This window comes from Schistocerca nitens, chromosome 2, assembly GCF_023898315.1.
Source record: "Schistocerca nitens isolate TAMUIC-IGC-003100 chromosome 2, iqSchNite1.1, whole genome shotgun sequence".
In the NCBI taxonomy this organism is placed as follows: domain Eukaryota; kingdom Metazoa; phylum Arthropoda; class Insecta; order Orthoptera; family Acrididae; genus Schistocerca; species Schistocerca nitens.
In genome coordinates, this window is record NC_064615.1 from 824,573,506 (window position 1) to 824,593,158 (window position 19,653).

The window sequence follows — 19,653 nt, forward strand, 5'->3', positions numbered from 1 at the left end:
TGAAAACCGTACACCCACTACAATGGGACCATGGAATGGCTCAATTCAAAAGTAATCATCACATGTGTTAAGACATGTATCCCACCGGAACACGAGATAAACAAGTCCTGTTCCGTACAACGCGATCGGCTGCTGACGTGTCCACAACCGCATCCAGTCCTGCACTTCCTCGTCCAACTTAAACTGACGTCCACGTATTACTTTCTTCAGGTTGTCAAAGGTGTGAAAATCACACGTTGGAAGGTCCGGGCTGTACGAAGGACCAACAAAATCGCTGAGCCGTAGACTTCGTCCGATTGGCAGTGTGGGAGCAGGCGTTTCCGTGCAAGCCGAAGATTTGGTCCGACAGCATTCCTACAGCCCAAGGGCGCGCGCTAGAGCATCTTCTTCAGGGTGTGCGGTCTTCACCCTGGTTGGTCGGAGTATTTGCAGGCTTTCCCTGCATTGCCTCCAGAGCATCTCTTCGACGAATAGTTTTTTTTTTTTTTGGTTCTTCTCTTTTTGTTTTTGTTGATGTCTTCTGTTAGCCCTATTCAGATTTGGTTGTCTTCTGTGTGCCCGCATGTGCGGACAACGGTGCTGGCCCGTGGCGGGCCGACTGCATTCCTCCCGGCGCGGACGGCGCAGGGAGCGCCTCACTGCGGCTGCTGCTTGGCGGCCGCTAGTGTGGCCGTCATCAATGTCTCTGCAACTCGCTGCAGCGTCTCGGCAAGGTTTGCAACCTTGTCGATCGCCGCAGACAGTGCAGAGACGGCTGCGACCAGGATGTCTTCGTTCGCTGCAGTTGCAGCGTCTCGCCTTGGCGCAGCAATCGGACGGGCGGAGGCAGTCGAGTTGCCACTCTTGCCTCCGCCCGATGTTGTGGCGTCTTCTTCTTTTCGCATTTTTCCCTTGGGGGGGAGAACACGCTCGGCCTCGGGTGTGCCCTCTCGGGCACGTTTACTGGCGCGGATGCGCCTTCTTCTGCTCCCCACATTGGTGGGGTGGTTGTCAGCGCCTGCGGCTGTCCTCTGGGTAGTCGCTGTTGCCTGCCGCCTCGCCGGTTTTGCGCCTGGGCGCGGACGGCCGGGGGAGCGGCCGGCAGAGGGCAAACGACAAAGCCAACAGTGGAAACTTCCCACATCTCCCCCGCCAAGGAAATCGGAAGCTTCCAGAATGAGATTTTCACTCTGAAGAGGAGTGTACGCTGATGTGAAACTTCCTGGCACACTAAAACTGGAACTGCTCTATCGACCGCGAAAGGCAAAAGAAAAAAAAAAAAAAAAGATACGAATTCGAGCCTCGGTCCAGCACACAGTTTTAATCTACCAGGAAGCTTCAAATCCAAAGCTGTTAACACAAGTTCTGGTAAGGTCAGGATGACCTCCTTCGATTGCAGGGGCTCTCTGCTCGTCGAGTTCTTTGAGCGTGGAACCACAATCAATGCGCAGCATTATGAAGACACTTTGATGGCCTTGTGTATCGTAGTTTCTGCATAGTGTCTTCACAATGTTGCCCATTGGTTGTGGTTGCACTTCACAGAAACTAAGATCTCTAAAAAGGACAGTCAAAGAATTTGGACAGAAAAAAGGAAGATAGGTGTGAGGAAGCCATTAAAAGAGCAAGAGGGCAGATAGGCAAAAAGAGCACACTGTAGGCTTCTACAAGGGAGAGGAACCGTTGGAACTGGGTCGACTTGAAAGACATAGAGGGTTCAGTATTAGAGTCATAATTTGACCGAGCTTTGGAAGAATAGTTGTCAAATAAGGTTGAAAGTTGGTTGTTACATTGCAACTTCCAGTATTTAATTTGATATGTTTACAATTCAATCATTTTGCTAGTTACCACAGACTTATTACACTCCTGGAAATGGAAAAAAGAACACATTGACACCGGTGTGTCAGACCCACCATACTTGCTCCGGACACTGCGAGAGGGCTGTAAAAGCAATGATCACACGCACGGCACAGCGGACACACCAGGAACCGCGGTGTTGGCCGTCGAATGGCGCTAGCTGCGCAGCATTTGTGCACCGCCGCCGTCAGTGTCAGCCAGTTTGCCGTGGCATACGGAGCTCCATCGCAGTCTTTAACACTGGTAGCATGCCGCGACAGCGTGGACATGAACCGTATGTGCAGTTGACGGACTTTGAGCGAGGGCGTATAGTGGGCATGCGGGAGGCCGGGTGGACGTACCGCCGAATTGCTCAACACGTGGGGCGTGAGGTCTCCACAGTACATCGATGTTGTCGCCAGTGGTCGGCGGAAGGTGCACGTGCCCGTCGACCTGGGACCGGACCGCAGCGACGCACGGATGCACGCCAAGACCGTAGGATCCTACGCAGTGCCGTAGGGGACCGCACCGCCACTTCCCAGCAAATTAGGGACACTGTTGCTCCCGGGGTATCGGCGAGGACCATTCGCAACCGTCTCCATGAAGCTGGGCTACGGTCCCGCACACCGTTAGGCCGTCTTCCGCTCACGCCCCAACATCGTGCAGCCCGCCTCCAGTGGTGTCGCGACAGGCGTGAATGGAGGCACGAATGGAGACGTGTCGTCTTCAGCGATGAGAGTCGCTTCTGCCTTGGTGCCAATGATGGTCGTATGCGTGTTTGGCGCCGTGCAGGTGAGCGCCACAATCAGGACTGCATACGACCGAGGCACACAGGGCCAACACCCGGCATCATGGTGTGGGGAGCGATCTCCTACACTGGCCGTACACCACTGGTGATCGTCGAGGGGACACTGAATAGTGCACGGTACATCCAAACCGTCATCGAACCCATCGTTCTACCATTCCTAGACCGGCAAGGGAACTTGCTGTTCCAACAGGACAATGCACGTCTGCATGTATCCCGTGCCACCCAACGTGCTCTAGAAGGTGTAAGTCAACTACCCTGGCCAGCAAGATCTCCGGATCTGTCCCCCATTGAGCATGTTTGGGACTGGATGAAGCGTCGTCTCACGCGGTCTGCACGTCCAGCACGAACGCTGGTCCAACTGAGGCGCCAGGTGGAAATGGCATGGCAAGCCGTTCCGCAGGACTACATCCAGCATCTCTACGATCGTCTCCATGGGAGAATAGCAGCCTGAATTGCTGCGAAAGGTGGATATACACTGTACTAGTGCCGACATTGTGCATACTCTGTTGCCTGTGTCTATGTGCCTGTGGTTCTGTCAGTGTGATCATGTGATGTATCTGACCCCAGGAATGTGTCAATAAAGTTTTCCCTTCCTGGGACAATGAATTCACGGTGTTCTTATTTCAATTTCCAGGAGTGTATAATGGTGCTACTCTGTGTTTAGTATCAATTACGAGTAAATTACTCATCTTTGGCGTAGTCTGTGAGGTATCCAGATAGTCTGTGAGGTATGCAGGAAGTCTACTTTGAGATCCGAGTGATCTAACCAATCAGGTTGACACCTGCCTCACTGAGAATTCGTGGCCGGCACTCTTGTGTTGAGCAAGGTCGTGTTTGCTGTCTAATGGCGCGAGTTGCTGGTTGCTGGACGTTGAGGTGGTGAGATGCAGCGTGTCTGCTTCTAGGAAGTGCGCACTTGCAGTATGATTTTGTCAGTTCTTTACAACGTACGTGTTTTTTATGCTTAACTATTTTCTGATTCACATCGTGAAGTTGTTGCAACTGTAGTGTGTTGGACAGGTGTGGATGTCGCTATTTCTGTAATTGTTGGGCGAGTATGTTTCGGGCTCGGTACAAAACCTGTTACATCTTTTGCGACTGTAATAAAAGGCTTAAGACCATACGAGTTTCACTCTATTTTAAAGCATTCTCAGGGGTCAGGCACTTTTGTTTCTTACTTCATTCTTAACGTTCTTCTGCACACATGTGTTAGATTTTCGTACACGACACTTTCACTGATATGAAATACTTACTTTTTTATGTTGTGTAGGTCCACTACCATTTCGCCATTTCGTGTACCTTTTTTATGAAAACGAACACGAAACGGCGAAATGGCAGTGGACCTACACAACATAACAACATAAATACATTTAATGTCAGTGAAAGTGCTGTGTACAAAAATCTAACATGTATGTGGTGAAGAACGTTAAGAATGAGGTAAAAACAAAAAGAAACTGACCACTGTAGACTTGTATAACTGCGACTGCGGAAAAAGCTATCGAAAAACAAAGAAGACAACATGCTTTGTAAATGCTTTGCGACTTGAACGAATTAGACTTTGATTTTCTTACGTTTGGAACTCTGTGCATCAATTGTTTTCTGGGTACTAATGAAACTATGCAATTGCTAATTCCTCTCTCTTCTAAAGTTGATTATATGAATTTACATTAAAATATTCTTTCCAGTCATTTTCCTACTTAAACGTATCAGGCCGACTAGCACAAAGCAATACGGTAACTTGATGCGAAACACACAATTTGCCTTCCAGAGTTGGTGGAATCGCATTGTGTTAGAATTTACGTTAGCAACAGTAGTAACCTCCACGAATATTGTACTTCACATTTCTTTGCATGCATTTCAGAAAAAGTAGTAGGTTTTGGTGCTGTCGTTGATGGTAGAGACACAGTCCTTTTTCTATGGAAATCGACTTTTTGGGTGCCTTATATCTGCGTGTCCTTATAACAGACTGGGTCCACACACCCATTTGCACTGCAAATGGCTGTAACCTACGTTCCTTAAACACTTTTATGCTTGGTCAGATATTTGGTACGATTACTCATGTTCACTTGAATTCAGTTTTCATTTTTGCTATGCCCACTGTCAATAGGCTTTCGAAAATGAAAAAAAGGCACGCCAGTTGCTGAAGGAACGATTTTTTATTGTATACACGACCGGTTTCGGAACACTTAAAATTCCATCATTTGGTGTAAACTGTAATAATGTAAATATTTTCTTACAAGGCAGTGGGGTCGGATCTTCAAGTCTGAAATGTCAAATATGGAACTATGCGGCTAAAATTTCTAAAATGAATTAAAATTTAAAGAGAGAACAGGACATTACTTACAAATTAAAACACTTGACAATCTGAGGCCATCCTCACCCCATTGTGGTCATGGAAAAAAAGATCAGTAACAAATAGAAAAATCCGAAAAAACCGACGTCACGACTGTGCACCAGAATCTTTATACATGTAAATGCAATAAAGAAAAGAAGATAACTCACATGTTGTGTGGAATTATTTACATAAATTCTATAAAAGGCATTCTTCCGAGCTGTGATTGTTGAACTGTTTAAACTGGAAAAGCGGGAAGTAACGGTAGAACCGAGATGTAATCCATCACATTAGATAGGGAAAGTATATTAAATAAAAGTATATAACGTTACATGCTCGCCTTGATCTGCTTGAATAATGTCGTAATGTAATAAACAATAAAAGTTTGTCGATTCAGCAACTGTTGTGCGTTTTCTTCATTTCACGAAATGAACTTACACAGTTGCGGCTGGCCCATAAGTACTCTTTGTCCTCAGAAAATCGTTATGATGAAGATGTAAGTATTCATATAATAAAATCGGGTGTATTCGGATTTACTTCTATACGTAATCCGCTTTTCGAGCCAGATGGGCACCTATCAAAGTGGGGGGACTAAATAACATTCCTATTGAATTTCTAAAACCGTTGGGGAAATTGGCACCCAAATGACGGTTTAGGTTGGCGCGTCGAATATTTGAAACTGGAGTCATATCATCAGACTTTCGGAAAATTATCATCCACACAGTTCCAAAGATAGCAACAGCAGAATATGGGAACTAACTTCTTACTGAGAAGAACGGTATACAGAAGAATAGAAAAGAAAAAAATCTGTTTGGACGGCAATCAGTTCGGACTTGGAAAAGGCATATGTATGTGTATCGCGAGAGGATTTCAGTGTTTGTTTTAGTTGGTTTGGAGGTGCATGCTTGCATTTACGGGAAGATTTCCTTAGCTGTCTGCGTTGGCCTGACGCAGCTGCAACATTTACGATGTCGCTGAAAACGAATTGCAGCTCTACAGTCCAATTTAACTAACAGTTCGTTTTTTTTCCGCTCATGCTGTGCAGCGGATGCATGAAGATACGTGTGTTTGTGTGAGAAGGAAATAACCACTGTACTACAAACGTAACAGTAACAGAACAGCCCGAAGCAGCCGTGTCTATTGGCGAACGTTGAACAAAAGATGACATTTCCACGAGGTGTTTCTTGCGTGTACAGCTGCGGCACAGACGCACTAACGGCGGTAAACATGTGCGGTATCCGCTGAATACTCCATGCAGCCGCTAGTAACCTCAATTGTGTTACTATATAAGTACCGCAGCCAGGAGGCAGCTCGAATGTTTTCAGTTTAAACTCCACTAGACAGTCAGCTGCGATACAGCTTGCAGAGCAAATGGGGATATTAATTTATGCTGTTTTTCTTTTCACCTGCTTACTGGTAAGCTATAACTTGATTGACGATTTTGCCTTTACATCTACAACCGTACTTTGCCACTGGTATAGTGTGCAGAAGAACACACCTTTCCATTGTACTATTATTAACGTATCTTCCCGTTCAAATTTTGGATAAACCGTGGTGTGAATGATTGTTTATATGTCTCTGCTTGAGCTGTTAGCCTAATTACGTTTCAGTGTGTCTACGAGATTCATACTTAGAGGGCAGAAGTAAATGAAATTTGTAGTTCCCACACTGAAAGGCGGTTCTTGGAATATGCGTCCCAATTAGAATTAATCGGCGTTTCTATTAGACTTTTCTGCGAGTCAAACAGGTATGTAACCAAATAGCCGTTCCCGGGCAGTTACAGGACAGGTAATTAATACTGCCACTTGCAAGTGTTATTCAGATCCGGCGGGGATGGACGAGATGCTTCAATACCGCAAGCAAAACACGTCACTACCGGACAATGTGTATACGATAGACAAATATCAACAAGGTGGTGCTACGCAGGAGGATCATCCCATCATTCAACCGAGCACTGGCGTGCTGGTGGAATCGACGGGTACTGGTGCTAACAAACTAAGGAGAAGTGAAAAGTATTCGTGTGCAAACTAACCCCAGCATTACGACGTATCTATTTTTCACATAATTCAGTAGCTTCAACTCCTGGGACAGTTAAGTCACACAAAATTAGGGATCATAATGGTAGAGCGTTAGATAAAAGCGCACTAAACTTTAATCTTTCCAGCAAGTACAACATATAATAATAAAGATAACGGGTCGTTTATAATTATTGTGGAAAGTGCTGAAAAAATCAGGTAGTAAATTATACCCAGTGGTCGTGGGGAAAATAATATTTCGTGCAGGTATAACAGCCAAGCAGCACATAATTGAAATTGCCAAAGCAGGGAGAAATCTTGTACAAATAGAAACAAATTTACAATTAACGGCGAACTACTGGATAGCAAAATTTGGGCTGAGAGAAATTAAACAGCATATATCCCAAACAGCATAACACAAAAATGATGGTTTATAGGGATGTTGACACCTCACTTAGCGAGGAGAAAATGTTACGCGAAATCCGGTACTCAGCCCCAGTGCTACATGTGAAAAGGTAAACGAAAAAATATCAGAAAGGTGAAGTACACCCGTTTCCCGTCCGTGTTTTAAGTTTCGGACCACAATACTTTCCACAACATGTTGCCATACTGGACACGCGTTGTCCAATACAACCATAGTTCCTGCCAGTTCTACAATGCTATCGGTGTTTACGGTAGAACCTTACAAGTGCTTAATGTTGCGGAACACAGCGTTACTATTCTAAGGTGTGTCCACTAATCTTGAAACCATGGTCCAATTGATAGAGACAGCACTGACGTTAGAAATTTGCAGACATTAAGGACGTCGTGGAAGTGAATGACGTTCCACTGTAAGCAGCAATCAATCAGACCAATAGCCGAGGCTACGCCAAGGCCGCGCAAAATCCCGAATTTAATACAAGAAATCAGAAATACAAGGAATCGCACTACTTCCGACAGCTGTGTCCGCATGTAGGATAGTGAATTTTCGAAGCACACGGAATGGTAATGTCGTTTCCGCTCAAGGGACCATGTGCGTGGCGCCACATTTCAGCCACAAGGAAAGGATTTGCATTCGAACGAACATATCTGTATGAAATTTTGTTTACACTCGTAGGATCGTTACGTACCTCTCAATAACCTGGCGAGTGTCGATTTTCTACAAGACTCTGCAAACAGGCTGTAGATGTCACTGCAAATATCCTTGTAGAATCCACACGCAATGCAGACATATTCACTATAAATGCAGGTAAGGACTTTCAATAAAATACTCAAAGCAATATGAATGGCTACAAAACGCAAAATGAAGAAAAGCAAGTTGATCATATGAGACGCCTACACAATCTATAATATCAGTGCTGAACGCCATGTCAGTGACACTTTTGAAGTTGTCCAAAGATTCATCAATGTCGTAGCCAGAGTTCTGCCACAAGTAACGAAGCAATGGTCTATATATTTCCGCAGATAATTGATTTTACACGACAAAATGAATTTCATGATAAATAACCTGTCATGCAAATTTGGCTGTACGTTGCTGGAACGTAGTTTACGAAATATTATTCCCTTGAGATATATTTTATATTCTCTAATGAAATACACGTCCAGAGGTCGTGCATATTTTGTAGTTTTAGGTGGAATGATTTTTAAAACTAATCTTTCCGCCAGAAGCTTCCAGTAGTACTTTATCAGCCTTATGTCCAGACTAAAAGTCACTTAGTGCTAGTGACTGTCGGCAAATGCGGAGTCAAAACTGACAGAAATAGCGTGTTCGCATGTTCTTTCGTCATCTTCTCGCTCACACTTGCATCTACGAAGATATTTGGAGGGTACCGTTTTTCCATTTCCCTTGACAGTCGGGGCCCAAACTTTCCATTTGGCCATTGGAAGCGTATACAGGGTGGCCCATTGATCGTGACCGGGCCAAATATCTCACGAAATAAGCGTCAAACGAAAAAACTACAAAGAACGAAACTTGTCTAGCTTCAAGGGGAAACCACATGGCGCTATGGTTGGCCCGCTAGATGGCGCTGCCAAGAGTCAAACGGATATCAAATGCGTTTTTTTAAAATAGGAACCCCCATTTTTATTACATATTCGTGTAGTACGTAAAGAAATTTGAATGTTTTAGTTGGATCACTTTTTTCGCTTTGTGATAGATGGCGGTGTAATAGGAGGCGCTGTAATAATCACAAACATATGGCTCACAATTTTAGACGAACAGTTGGTAACAGGTAGGTTTTTTAAGTTAAAATACAGAACGTAGGTACGTTTAAACGTTTTATTTCGGTTGTTCCAATGTGATACATGTACCTTTGTCAACTTATCATTTCTGAGATCGCATGCTGTTATAGCGTGATTACCTGTAAATACCACATTAATGCAATAAATGCTCAAAATGATGTCCGTCAGCCTCTATGCATTTGGCAATACGTGTAAAGACATTCCTCTCAACAGCGAGTAGTTCGCCTTCCGTAGTGTTCGCACATGCATTGACAATGCGCTGACGCATGTTGTCAGGCGTTGTCGGTGGATCACGATAGCAAATATCCTTCAACTTTCCCCACAAAAAGAAATCCGGGGACGTCAGATCCGGTGAACGTGCGGGTCATGGTATGGTGCTTCGACGACCAATCCACCTGTCATGAAGTATGCTATTCCATACCGCTTCAACCGCGCGCGAGCTATGTGCCGGACATCCATCATCTTGGAAGTACATCGCCATTCTGACATGCAGTGAAACATCTTGTAATAACATCGTTAGAACATTACGTAGGAAATCAGCATACATTGCACGATTTAGATTGCCATCATTAAATGGGGCCAATTACCCTTCCTCCCGTAATTCCGCACCATACATTAACCCGCCAAGGTCACTGATGTTCCACTTGTCGCAGCCATCGTGGATTTTCCGTTGTCCAATAGTGCATATTATGCCGGTTTACGTTACCGCTGATGGTGAATGACACTTCGTCGCTAAATAGAACGCGTGCAGAAAATCTTTCTTCGTCAAGTAATTTCTCTTGGGCCCTGTGGCAGAACTGTACACGACGTTCAAAGTCGTCACCATGCAATTCCTGGTGCATAGAAATATGGTACGGGTGCAATCGATGTTGATGTAGCATTCTCAACACCGACGTTTTTGAGATTCCCGAACTCGCGCAATTTGTCTGCTACTGATTTGCGGATTAGCCGCGACAGCAGCTAAAACACCTGCTTGGGCATCATCATTTGTTGCAGGTCGTGATTGACGTTTCACATGTGGCTGAACATTTTCTGTTTCCTTAAATAACGTAACTATCCGGCGAACGGTTCGGACACTTGGATGATATCGTCCACGATACCGAGCAGCATACATAGCACACGCCCGTTGGGCATTTTGATCACAATGCCCATACATCAACACGATATCGAGCCGGCCGGGGTGGCTGAGCGGTTCTAGGCGCTACAGTCTGGAACCGCGTGACCGCTACGGTCGCAGGTTAGAATCCTGCCTCGGGCATGGATGTGCGTGATGTCCTTAGGTTAGTTAGGTTTAAGTAGTTCTAAGTTCTAGGGGACTGATGACCTCAGAAGTTAAGTCCCATAGTGCTCAGAGCCAGTTGAACCATTTTGAACACGATATCGACCTTTTTCGCAATTGGTAAACGGTCCATTTTAACACGGGTCATGTATCACGAATCAAATACCGTCTGCATTGGCGGATTGTAACGTGATACCACGTACTTATACGTTTGTGACTATTATAGCGCCATCTATCACAAAGCGGAAAAAGTGGTCCAACTAAAACATTCATATTTCCTTACGTACTACACGAATAGGTAATTAAAAAAGGCGGTACCTATTTTAAAAAACGCAGTTGATATCCGTTTGACCTATGGCAGCGCCATCTAGCGGGCCAACGATAGCGCCATCTGGTTTCCCCCTTCAAGCTAGACGAGTTTCGTTCTTAGTAGTTTTTTCGTTTGCTGCTTATTTCGTGAGATATTTGGCCCGGTCACTATCAATGGACCACCCTGTACTGAGATTGTCTGCCAATCGTCTGTCCATTAATAGTAGCTACATCGATCGTGTAGCTGTGTGTTGCGCTGTTAACTGATTGCAACGTCGAGACGGTGTTTCCCTTCCATTTTATGGATAACGTTCTTTCGGAAGCAAGCTCGTAGTTGATGCTGACACGGTATCTCAGCGTGCTCGGTAAGAGGGTTGCGTGCTCTCTGTAATAAAAAAAAAAACTGAGTCAAGGAATCAACGATCATCTTGAACGGATGTCTTGTTATGTCCGCCCAGACCAAACGCAACGAACTATATCGAACAAAATGAAAGAAAAAAAAGTGGTCAGCGCGACAGAATGTCAATCCTAAGGGCCCGGGTTCGATTCCCGGCTGGATCGGAGATTTTCTCCTCTCAGGGACTGGATGTTGTGTTGTCCTAATCATTATCATTTCATCCCCATCGACGCGCAAGTCGCCGAAGTGGCGTCAAATCGAAAGACTTGCACCCGGCGAACGGTCTACCCGACGGGGGGCTCTAATCACACGGCATTTATTATTTAGTACCAATATTGAATGGAATAACCACATTCTCGCGCTTCATCGTACTTCGCCATCATAAGCTGCTCGATGATATTGAACTGCAGCGTACAATTTCTTTTGAAACTGTATTGCCTTCTCTTTTCCTTGCCTTTAACTTTCAGTTCAGGGTAGCTTTTCAGGAGTTTGTCATTTGTGTTGAAACGTCTGACGTGATAATCATCATACAGGGTGTTACAAAAAGGTACGGCCAAACTTTCAGGAAACATTCCTCACACACAAAGAAAGAAAATATATTATGTGGACATGTGTCCGGAAACGCTTACTTTCCATGTTAGAGCTCATTTTATTACTTCTCTTCAAATCACATTAATCATGGAATGGAAACGCACAGCAACAGAATGTACCAGCGTGACTTCAAACACTTTGTTACAGGAAATGTTCAAAACTGTCCTCCGTTAGCGAGGATACATGCATCCACCCTCCGTTGCATGGAATCCCTGATGCGCTGATGCAGCCCTGGAGAATGGAGTATTGTATCACAGCCGTCCACAATACGGGCACGAAGAGTCTCTACATTTGGTACCGGGGTTGCGTTGACAAGAGCTTTCAAATACCCCCATAAATGAAAGTCAAGAGGGTTGAGGTCAGGAGAGTGTGGAGGCCATGGAATTGGTCCGCCTCTGCCAATCCATCGGTCACCGAATCTGTTGTTGAGAAGCGTACGAACACTTCGACTGAAATGTGCAGGAGCTCCATCGTGCATGAACCACATGTTGTGTCATACTTGTAAAGGCACACGTTCTAGCAGCGCAGGTAGAGTATGGCTCTGAGCACTATAGGACTTAACATCTATGGTCATCAGTCCCCTAGAACTTAGAACTACTTAAACCTAACTAACCTAAGGACAGCACACAACACCCAGTCATCACGAGGCAGAGAAAATCCCTGACCCCGCCGGGAATCGAACCCGGGAACCCGGGCGTGGGAAGCGAGAACGCTACCGCACGACCACGAGCTGCGGACACAGGTAGAGTATCCCGTATGAAATCATGATAACGTGCTCCATTGAGCGTAGGTGGAAGAACATGGGGCCCAATCAAGACATCACCATCAATGCCTGCCCAAACGTTCACAGAAAGTCTGTGTTGATGACGTGATTGCACAATTGCGTGCGGATTCTCGTCAGCCCACACATGTTGATTGTGAAAATTTACAATTTGATCCGTTGGAATGAAGCCTCATCCGTAAAGAGAACATTTGCACTGAAATGGGGATTGACACATTGTTGAATGAACCATTCGCAGCAGTGTACCCGTGGAGGCCAATCAGTTTCTGATAGTGCCTGCACACGCTGTACATGGTACGGAAACAACTGGTTCTCCGTAGCACTCTCGATACAGTGACGTGGTCAACGTTACCTTGTACAGCAGCAACTTCTCTGACGCTGACATTAGGATTATCGTCAACTGCACGAAGAATTGCCTCGTCCATTGCAGGTGTCCTCGTCGTTCTACAGTAGATCTTTCCCAGTCGCGAGTCATAGGCTGGAATGTTCCGTGCTCCCTAAGACGCCGATCAATTGCTTCGAACGTCTTCCTGTCGGGACACCTTCGTTCTGGAAATCTGTCTCGATACAAACGTACCGCGCCACGGCTATTGCCCCGTGCTAATCCATACATCAAATGGGCATCTGCCACCTCCGCATTTGTAAACATTGCACTGACTGCAAAACCACGTTCGTGATGAACACTATCCTATTGTTGCTACGTACTGATGTGCTTGATGCTAGTACTGTAGGTCAATGAGTCGCATGTCAACACAAGCACCGAAGTCAACATTACCTTCCTTCAATTGGGCCAACTGGCGGTGAATCGAGGAAGTACAGTACATACTGACTAAACTAAAATGAGCTCTAACATGGAAATTAAGGGTTTCCGGACACATGTCCACGTAACATATTTTCTTTATTTGTGTGTGAGGAATGTTTCCTGAAAGTTTGGCTGTACCTTTTTGTAACACCCTGTATATGTTCAAATGGTTCAAATGGCTCTGAGCACTATGGGACTCAACTGCTGAGGTCATTAGTCCCCTAGAACTTAGAACTAGTTAAACCTAACTAACCTAAGGACATCACAAACATCCATGCCCTAGGCAGGATTCGAACCTGCGACCGTAGCGGTCTTGCGGTTGTATATGTTCTCTAGTCTGTTGTCATTAAACACCGTGGTGACATTTTCGATTTTAAATTTCTTATCAGGAGAAGGTTAGCATTCATATTTACTGCTTCCATCACCTCTTCTCGAACTTGCCGTACCTCTACCGCTTGTGGTGAGGTGTTCGTCACTGTCATTTCTAGCATCATAATTATGTGTTAGTGTTACAAAATTAGCCGCTTGTAACCGATGATAATATTTTTGCACTATAATACAGAGCGGTCCAGAAAACTGTAGACACTCTTTGACAGTTAATAGCTTTCAAACATAACGACATAGTGTTGCAGTTTTGCGCAGTAGCATAGTGCACTGTTTTCTGGACAGATCTTGGTGCGCGTTTTCCAGCAGACGACAGTGCAGCACTGAATGAAGCAAAATCATCGTTGGAGCAACACAAGGCCGCTGTGTACGAGGACGACCCGGATCGAAGGATAGAGTACAGCGAGAGGTTTGAAGCCGTGAATCGAGGTGATGAACGGTTTGCACAGGTGGTTATGTGGTCTGACGACGCGCAATTCAAACTGAACGTACTGTAAACCGCCACAACTGCGTGTCATGGGCTCCCGAAAATCCTCGCTTTCACATGGGCAACCATGTTAATCTACTATGTATTAATGTGTGATGTGGTCTGTCATCGACGGTTTGATTGGCCCATTCTTCTTTGAAGGTACCGTAATTGGTAAGGTGTATCATCATTTGCTGCAAACGCCGATTTTATCTGCGATCCGAGAGGCGTTTGGAAATGAAAGAATTTACCTACAACAAGATGGCGCTCCGACTCACTACCACAGAGATGTCAGAGCCTACTTGGATGAAAATCCACCTGGACGATGGACAAGACGAAGAGGAGGTCACTTTGAACACATAAAATAACGTCCCCCCCCTCCCTCCCACTCCCCCCCTCCCCCCCCCCCCCCCCGCCCCTCGAGCATGAACTGTATCTGTATGTCATTTTGTTCCATTAATATTGACTATCAAGGAGTATTTGCATTTTTCTGGCTGCCTCTATAGATATCAGAAAACATATCTTCACGAAGAAGAATTGACCGTAACTTCATGTCAGCCAGTCGCAATACATTAGGAGAGTTGATTACCAATCTGACGCTTCAGTACACAAATAGCTTGACAAAATGTACTTCACATACACACTGCACCGTCTCTGCTGGTCCCAAGTGGTTTAGCAACAGACAAAGATCGAATTCGGTATGCCATACTGAGCGGCCTCTAATGGGCGAACGCAAAGTGTTTTCAGATAAAAGAAAATCACTACTCCCATAACGGACCTGTAAATGATCCCTCATGGGACTACAGTGTGATTGTGTTTGTCAGAGTCCAAGTATTTTCCTTGTCAGTGACAACAAGTATTTGCTAGCTCTTTATACGAAGCTCAGCAAGGCCTGTGACTGCGTCCTATTTCCACGATTAGCTCAACAGTTAAGGCGAAGAGCTCAGAATTTCGATTGATCTCGTTGATGAGTCATGTTCTGAAAACTTTTCTAAGAATTATACATAACCGAATTTATCATAAATGTGAGGAGCATTGTGTAGAAACCCAGTTTAGTTTTATGAAGGGAATGGGAATCCGAGAAGCGTTATTTGGCATGAAGATACCTATGCAAAGATGCTATGACTATCAGCAGGATATCCATATATGCTTTATCGATTATGAGAAAGCATTTGACACCGTTAAGCATGACCCATTTATCACAATCTTACGAGAAATAGGATTGGATGATAAGTACATTATAATCATTCAGAATTTATACTGTAATCAGAGAGCAGAGGTCAGAATTAACAAAAATTTAAAAACAGAATGTGTGCAAATACTGAAAGGAGGCCGCCAGAGCTGTATACTATCCCCATTACTGTTCAATTTGTATCTGGACAAGATTTTTCGATCCAGTCAAGACTCTTAGAAATACTTGGTATAAAAGAAATGGAGTGAAGATCTGGAACTTACGGTATGCCGACGACACAGCTTTGTTTGCACCATCCGTAGCTGAGCTACTGAAAATACTTACAGAAACAGATAAAGCTAGTCAGCATTTTGGTGTCAGAATAAATGCCAAGAAAACTAAATGGATGTCAATTGAAATAACTCCTGGTCAAAACGAGTCCCTAGTCATTAATGGTAGTAATATCGAGAAAGTAACCACATTTAAATATCTAGGATCTGTGATAAACTCGGAACTTGATTGTCATGAGGAAACTAAGATTCGCTGTGGGATTGCCAAAGAAACAAACCGAGAGCTACGAAATGAGCTGATATACACGGACATGTCGCTCCGTCTGAGAATAAGGGTGGTAAATACTATATTATCCCCGTCCTACCCCATTAAGTGGAAACTTGGTCAATTAAAGCAGCTTCTGTAAAGAGATTGGAAGCAACAGAAATGTGGTTCTTGCACCGATTATTAAAAATACCGTGGACTGAGAAAGTGAGCAATGCGGAAGTGCTGCGTAGAGCCCGGGTGGATAGAGAACTAATATAGACAATTAAAAGAAGAAAGACATGGCACCTGGAGCACATTATGAGAGGAAAGAAATGTGAACTTCTGCAATTAATTCCAGAAGGCAGAATAGAAGGAAAGCGCCCACCAGGAAGAAGGAAGCAATCATGGTCACAGAATATCAAGACAAGACATGGACTGGCGTCGACAACTTTGAAGAGCTGGTTCAAGAAGCAAGGGAACGCCGCCTGTGAGCAGCCGACGCATTGCAGGCGTATGGCACCAAGAAGAAGAAGAAGAAGAAGAAGAAGAAGATGTTGTAGTACTACGATCCTGTGTTTTCGAAGTGCGATATTGCACATTTTTAGACCTTTAAAACGAACTGCTCATCTTTGCACCGCTTTGAAATCACTGAATATTTGGTCAGGCTCTTTTTCCAGATACCATTTCATTAAGGGTAATTGCATCACCGACAAAAAGTCTGAGAGTACTGTAATTATTGTCTGCCAAATCTTTAATACTATATACGGACAGAATTCGTGAATGGAAAAGGGAAGAGGGAACAGATAGTGGCACCAGAAATATGGTCCCTCACACACTGTAAGTTGGTTTGACTTGTAATGATGTAGATGTAGGTTTTCGAGAGGTTTCCCTTGGCCGCAACGGAAATACCGGAACTTTGTCCGATTTATTCCCAAGTGGGACTCTTCCTGTCCCACTATCACCGAGCATGATATTTGGCTGAAAAGATACCGGATCGTAAAGAGTTCACTGTGGTGTTCATGCTGCCTTGAGCGGGATGGTTCTGAGCGTCAGAAGGGAGGCCGGTTAGAAAGGAAAGAGAGACTATACTCTCACAGTTCGGTGTGTATGAAGGTTCGCCTCGGACGCGGAGGCGAAGGCTTGCTACCAGTCTAGGAGTTGGGCTTAAATGAAGGAATAGGTAAGAGGAGACGTGGCGGTTCAGTCTACGTGTCTGGTGGCCGGTCCTGAGGAACAGACGCTCAGAGACCTGCGGCACGAGGCTAGCACTTAAGAGCACCTGCTCTGAACAAAGGCTGGAACTAAAGACAGGAAGGAGCAACTGTTCTATTCATCCTGGAGCCTCCAACGACCACATACGTAATGTGCCACCCACGCACCCTACTGGTTAAACAGTGACGTGGTGACACCAGTCTATTCAGCAGAGACACCAGAAAAGTAACGTAAGGTTGGATTCAGAAAACTTTATTAGAATGAACCGCTTCTGTCCTGAAGGGATAGCCTGGGACGACATATAGGCACTGTAAGACTCACACTGGTAACTCGGTTGAAAAGTATAAAAGAGATTTCGGAATAAAATTTTGCGTAAGCCCCCAAATATTTCTGCACTAGCGATGGCAACTTGCGCAGGGAAGTAGAAAATAGAAAGTATAAAAAAGTAAAGAAGCACGATACAACAAAGAACTCAAGAACAGGACAGCTCTGGTCAGGGTTTTCGGAGATTTATTCTGGCTGAAAGGTGAATAACACAGCTGTTAACCAAATTGCTTTCTATGAATTCCTAATTGGGAGCATACTCTTCTCTTCCCCCTTTTAGCATTACCTCTCAACACAGTAAAGATGCAAAACCAATCCCAAACGACGGCAAAGAGCATTTCTGATACCAAACAGCCCGGCCTCCTCCCTAAGAGGAACAGAATGAAGCGTGTATAACAAAAGAAGAAAAAGTCGAAGAGCAGTTGCAACACACGGCGATCAAGTCACCGAATTTACTGCTACATAACAAACTTAAAGATACACATGTCGACTCTAGGTCCTCATATCTTTATCTGGGATAAATTGTTAAGCAATCATATTAAAAGTAAACCCAATATCTTAGTTTCGATCAAGGTTTCGGGAAGGTTTTTCGTGAAGCAAGTGACAGATCTGGAAACCCTCCCCCACATATCCCTAATTGTGGGATTTATCTGAAAAAAAAAAGAAAACACGAGGAAACGTTTGTGAGGGGGCGGGGGTGGGAGAGGGATTACCGTGCAACACATCCCGAGCAGGTCTTTGGGCTTCACTGAGTTATATAGACGAACAGGTTTACCTACGCACACTACTCATTATACAGGACGATTCAGCTAAAGTGTTCAAATATTTCCGGAAATAGTTAAGATTAAGATATCGCAATTCTGTCTCCACCTAGATGAATAGAGAAAAAGTCTTGGCTAAATGACGTTTAGTCTCTTTTCATAAGTGTGTTAGTTACACTTTTTCAAATGAAATTATAGTAATTGTATTTGCTAGTATTGTAGTTCTAGAGAGATGAATTTAACAGCGTTTCACTCTTTAATGTACGATTACTACTTTCGGAGTAATTACAAATTTACAACTCCTAATTTATCTGTTTTGAACACGAAACTGATTGTTACCTAATGCATAAATTCGTAATTTCATATCCATATAAGGAAATACATCAAGTCGAATAAGGACAAAACAGTGTCGCACTGTCGCAGTACCGATCTAAAAGAGGTGCATAAAAAATGTAGCTTTCATTTTATTTGTCGTTCACGTGTATCGAGTGCTGGCCAGTTGAAAAAAAAATGCGTTTCACAAACCGAGCGAATTTAGATATGTTACTGTTTTACGGAGAATACAGAAGAAATGCGAAGAGAAGAGCTGAGTTGTACGCACAAAGATACCCCGACAGACGGTATCCAAAAAGAATGACAATTCATGGAATGTGCGACAAATTGTTTTTGAAAGGGCACTGTAGTACTACGCATAGAACAAGGAGAAAGTCTACAACGAGCGAAGCGAATGAACTAGATGTATTGGCAGCTGTCGCTCGTAATCCACAAGCCAGCTCCAGGGGAACCGAGTGCCTCTGGAGTAAGTCAGTCCGCGTTTTTCGCAAACAGCTTCTATCCGTACCACGTGTCACTTCACCAGCGAGTTAACCAGCAGGATTGTTGAAGACGCGTGGTATTCAGTCGGCCGGTCCTGATGCAACATCATGTCAAGTTCTTTCTTCACAGAATTCTCTTTCTCGATGAAGCTACCTTTACAAACTATGGAAAGCTGAATATAATAAATCAGCTTAGGGTCTGCTGCTTGCTAGCGTAACTATATGGTCTCCACAGGTTTTTATTCTTTAATCGAATTTTTATGTTGTTGAAAACTTGCAACACCTTCTAAACTTTTCACGCTAATTAATGCTATAGGAGCATGTTTTCCGAATCTACTTCTGACCAAAAGCGATTCTTGTTAATCTTGTCTTCTGCGTTCCCGTGGTGATAGTTTCATAGAAACTTTCATTCCCTAACATATTTTTCTTTATATATAACCAACATGTCAAATAACAATTTTCATATATTTAGCTTTAAAAATTTTTGATGTAGCTACCCACTATTTCACTCCCATAACGGGTGAATTTCCAGAAATGGTGAAACAAGTATTTATTCATTTCTGACAAAGAAACCAAATACTAATTTCCGTAGGCCTAGCTTCAAAATTGCATTAAAAGCGACATATTTTTTAAAAAA

General features: G+C 44.2%; 1 protein-coding gene across 2 annotated transcripts in view; it reads left to right on the plus strand.

Annotated features, from left to right (window-relative positions):
* The first annotated feature begins 6,217 nt into the window (after positions 1–6,217).
* LOC126237083 (uncharacterized) overlaps positions 6,218–19,653 on the plus strand; it is a 190,851-nt gene continuing 177,415 nt past the window's right edge. Inside the window, exon 1 of one of the 2 annotated variants that reach the window (XM_049946882.1) lies at positions 6,218–6,368. In XM_049946882.1, the coding sequence (XP_049802839.1) occupies positions 6,324–6,368 (45 nt within the window). In that variant the 5' untranslated portion in view covers positions 6,218–6,323. The remainder of the gene's footprint in view (positions 6,369–19,653) is intronic. The other variant, XM_049946883.1, reaches the window with a different exon arrangement.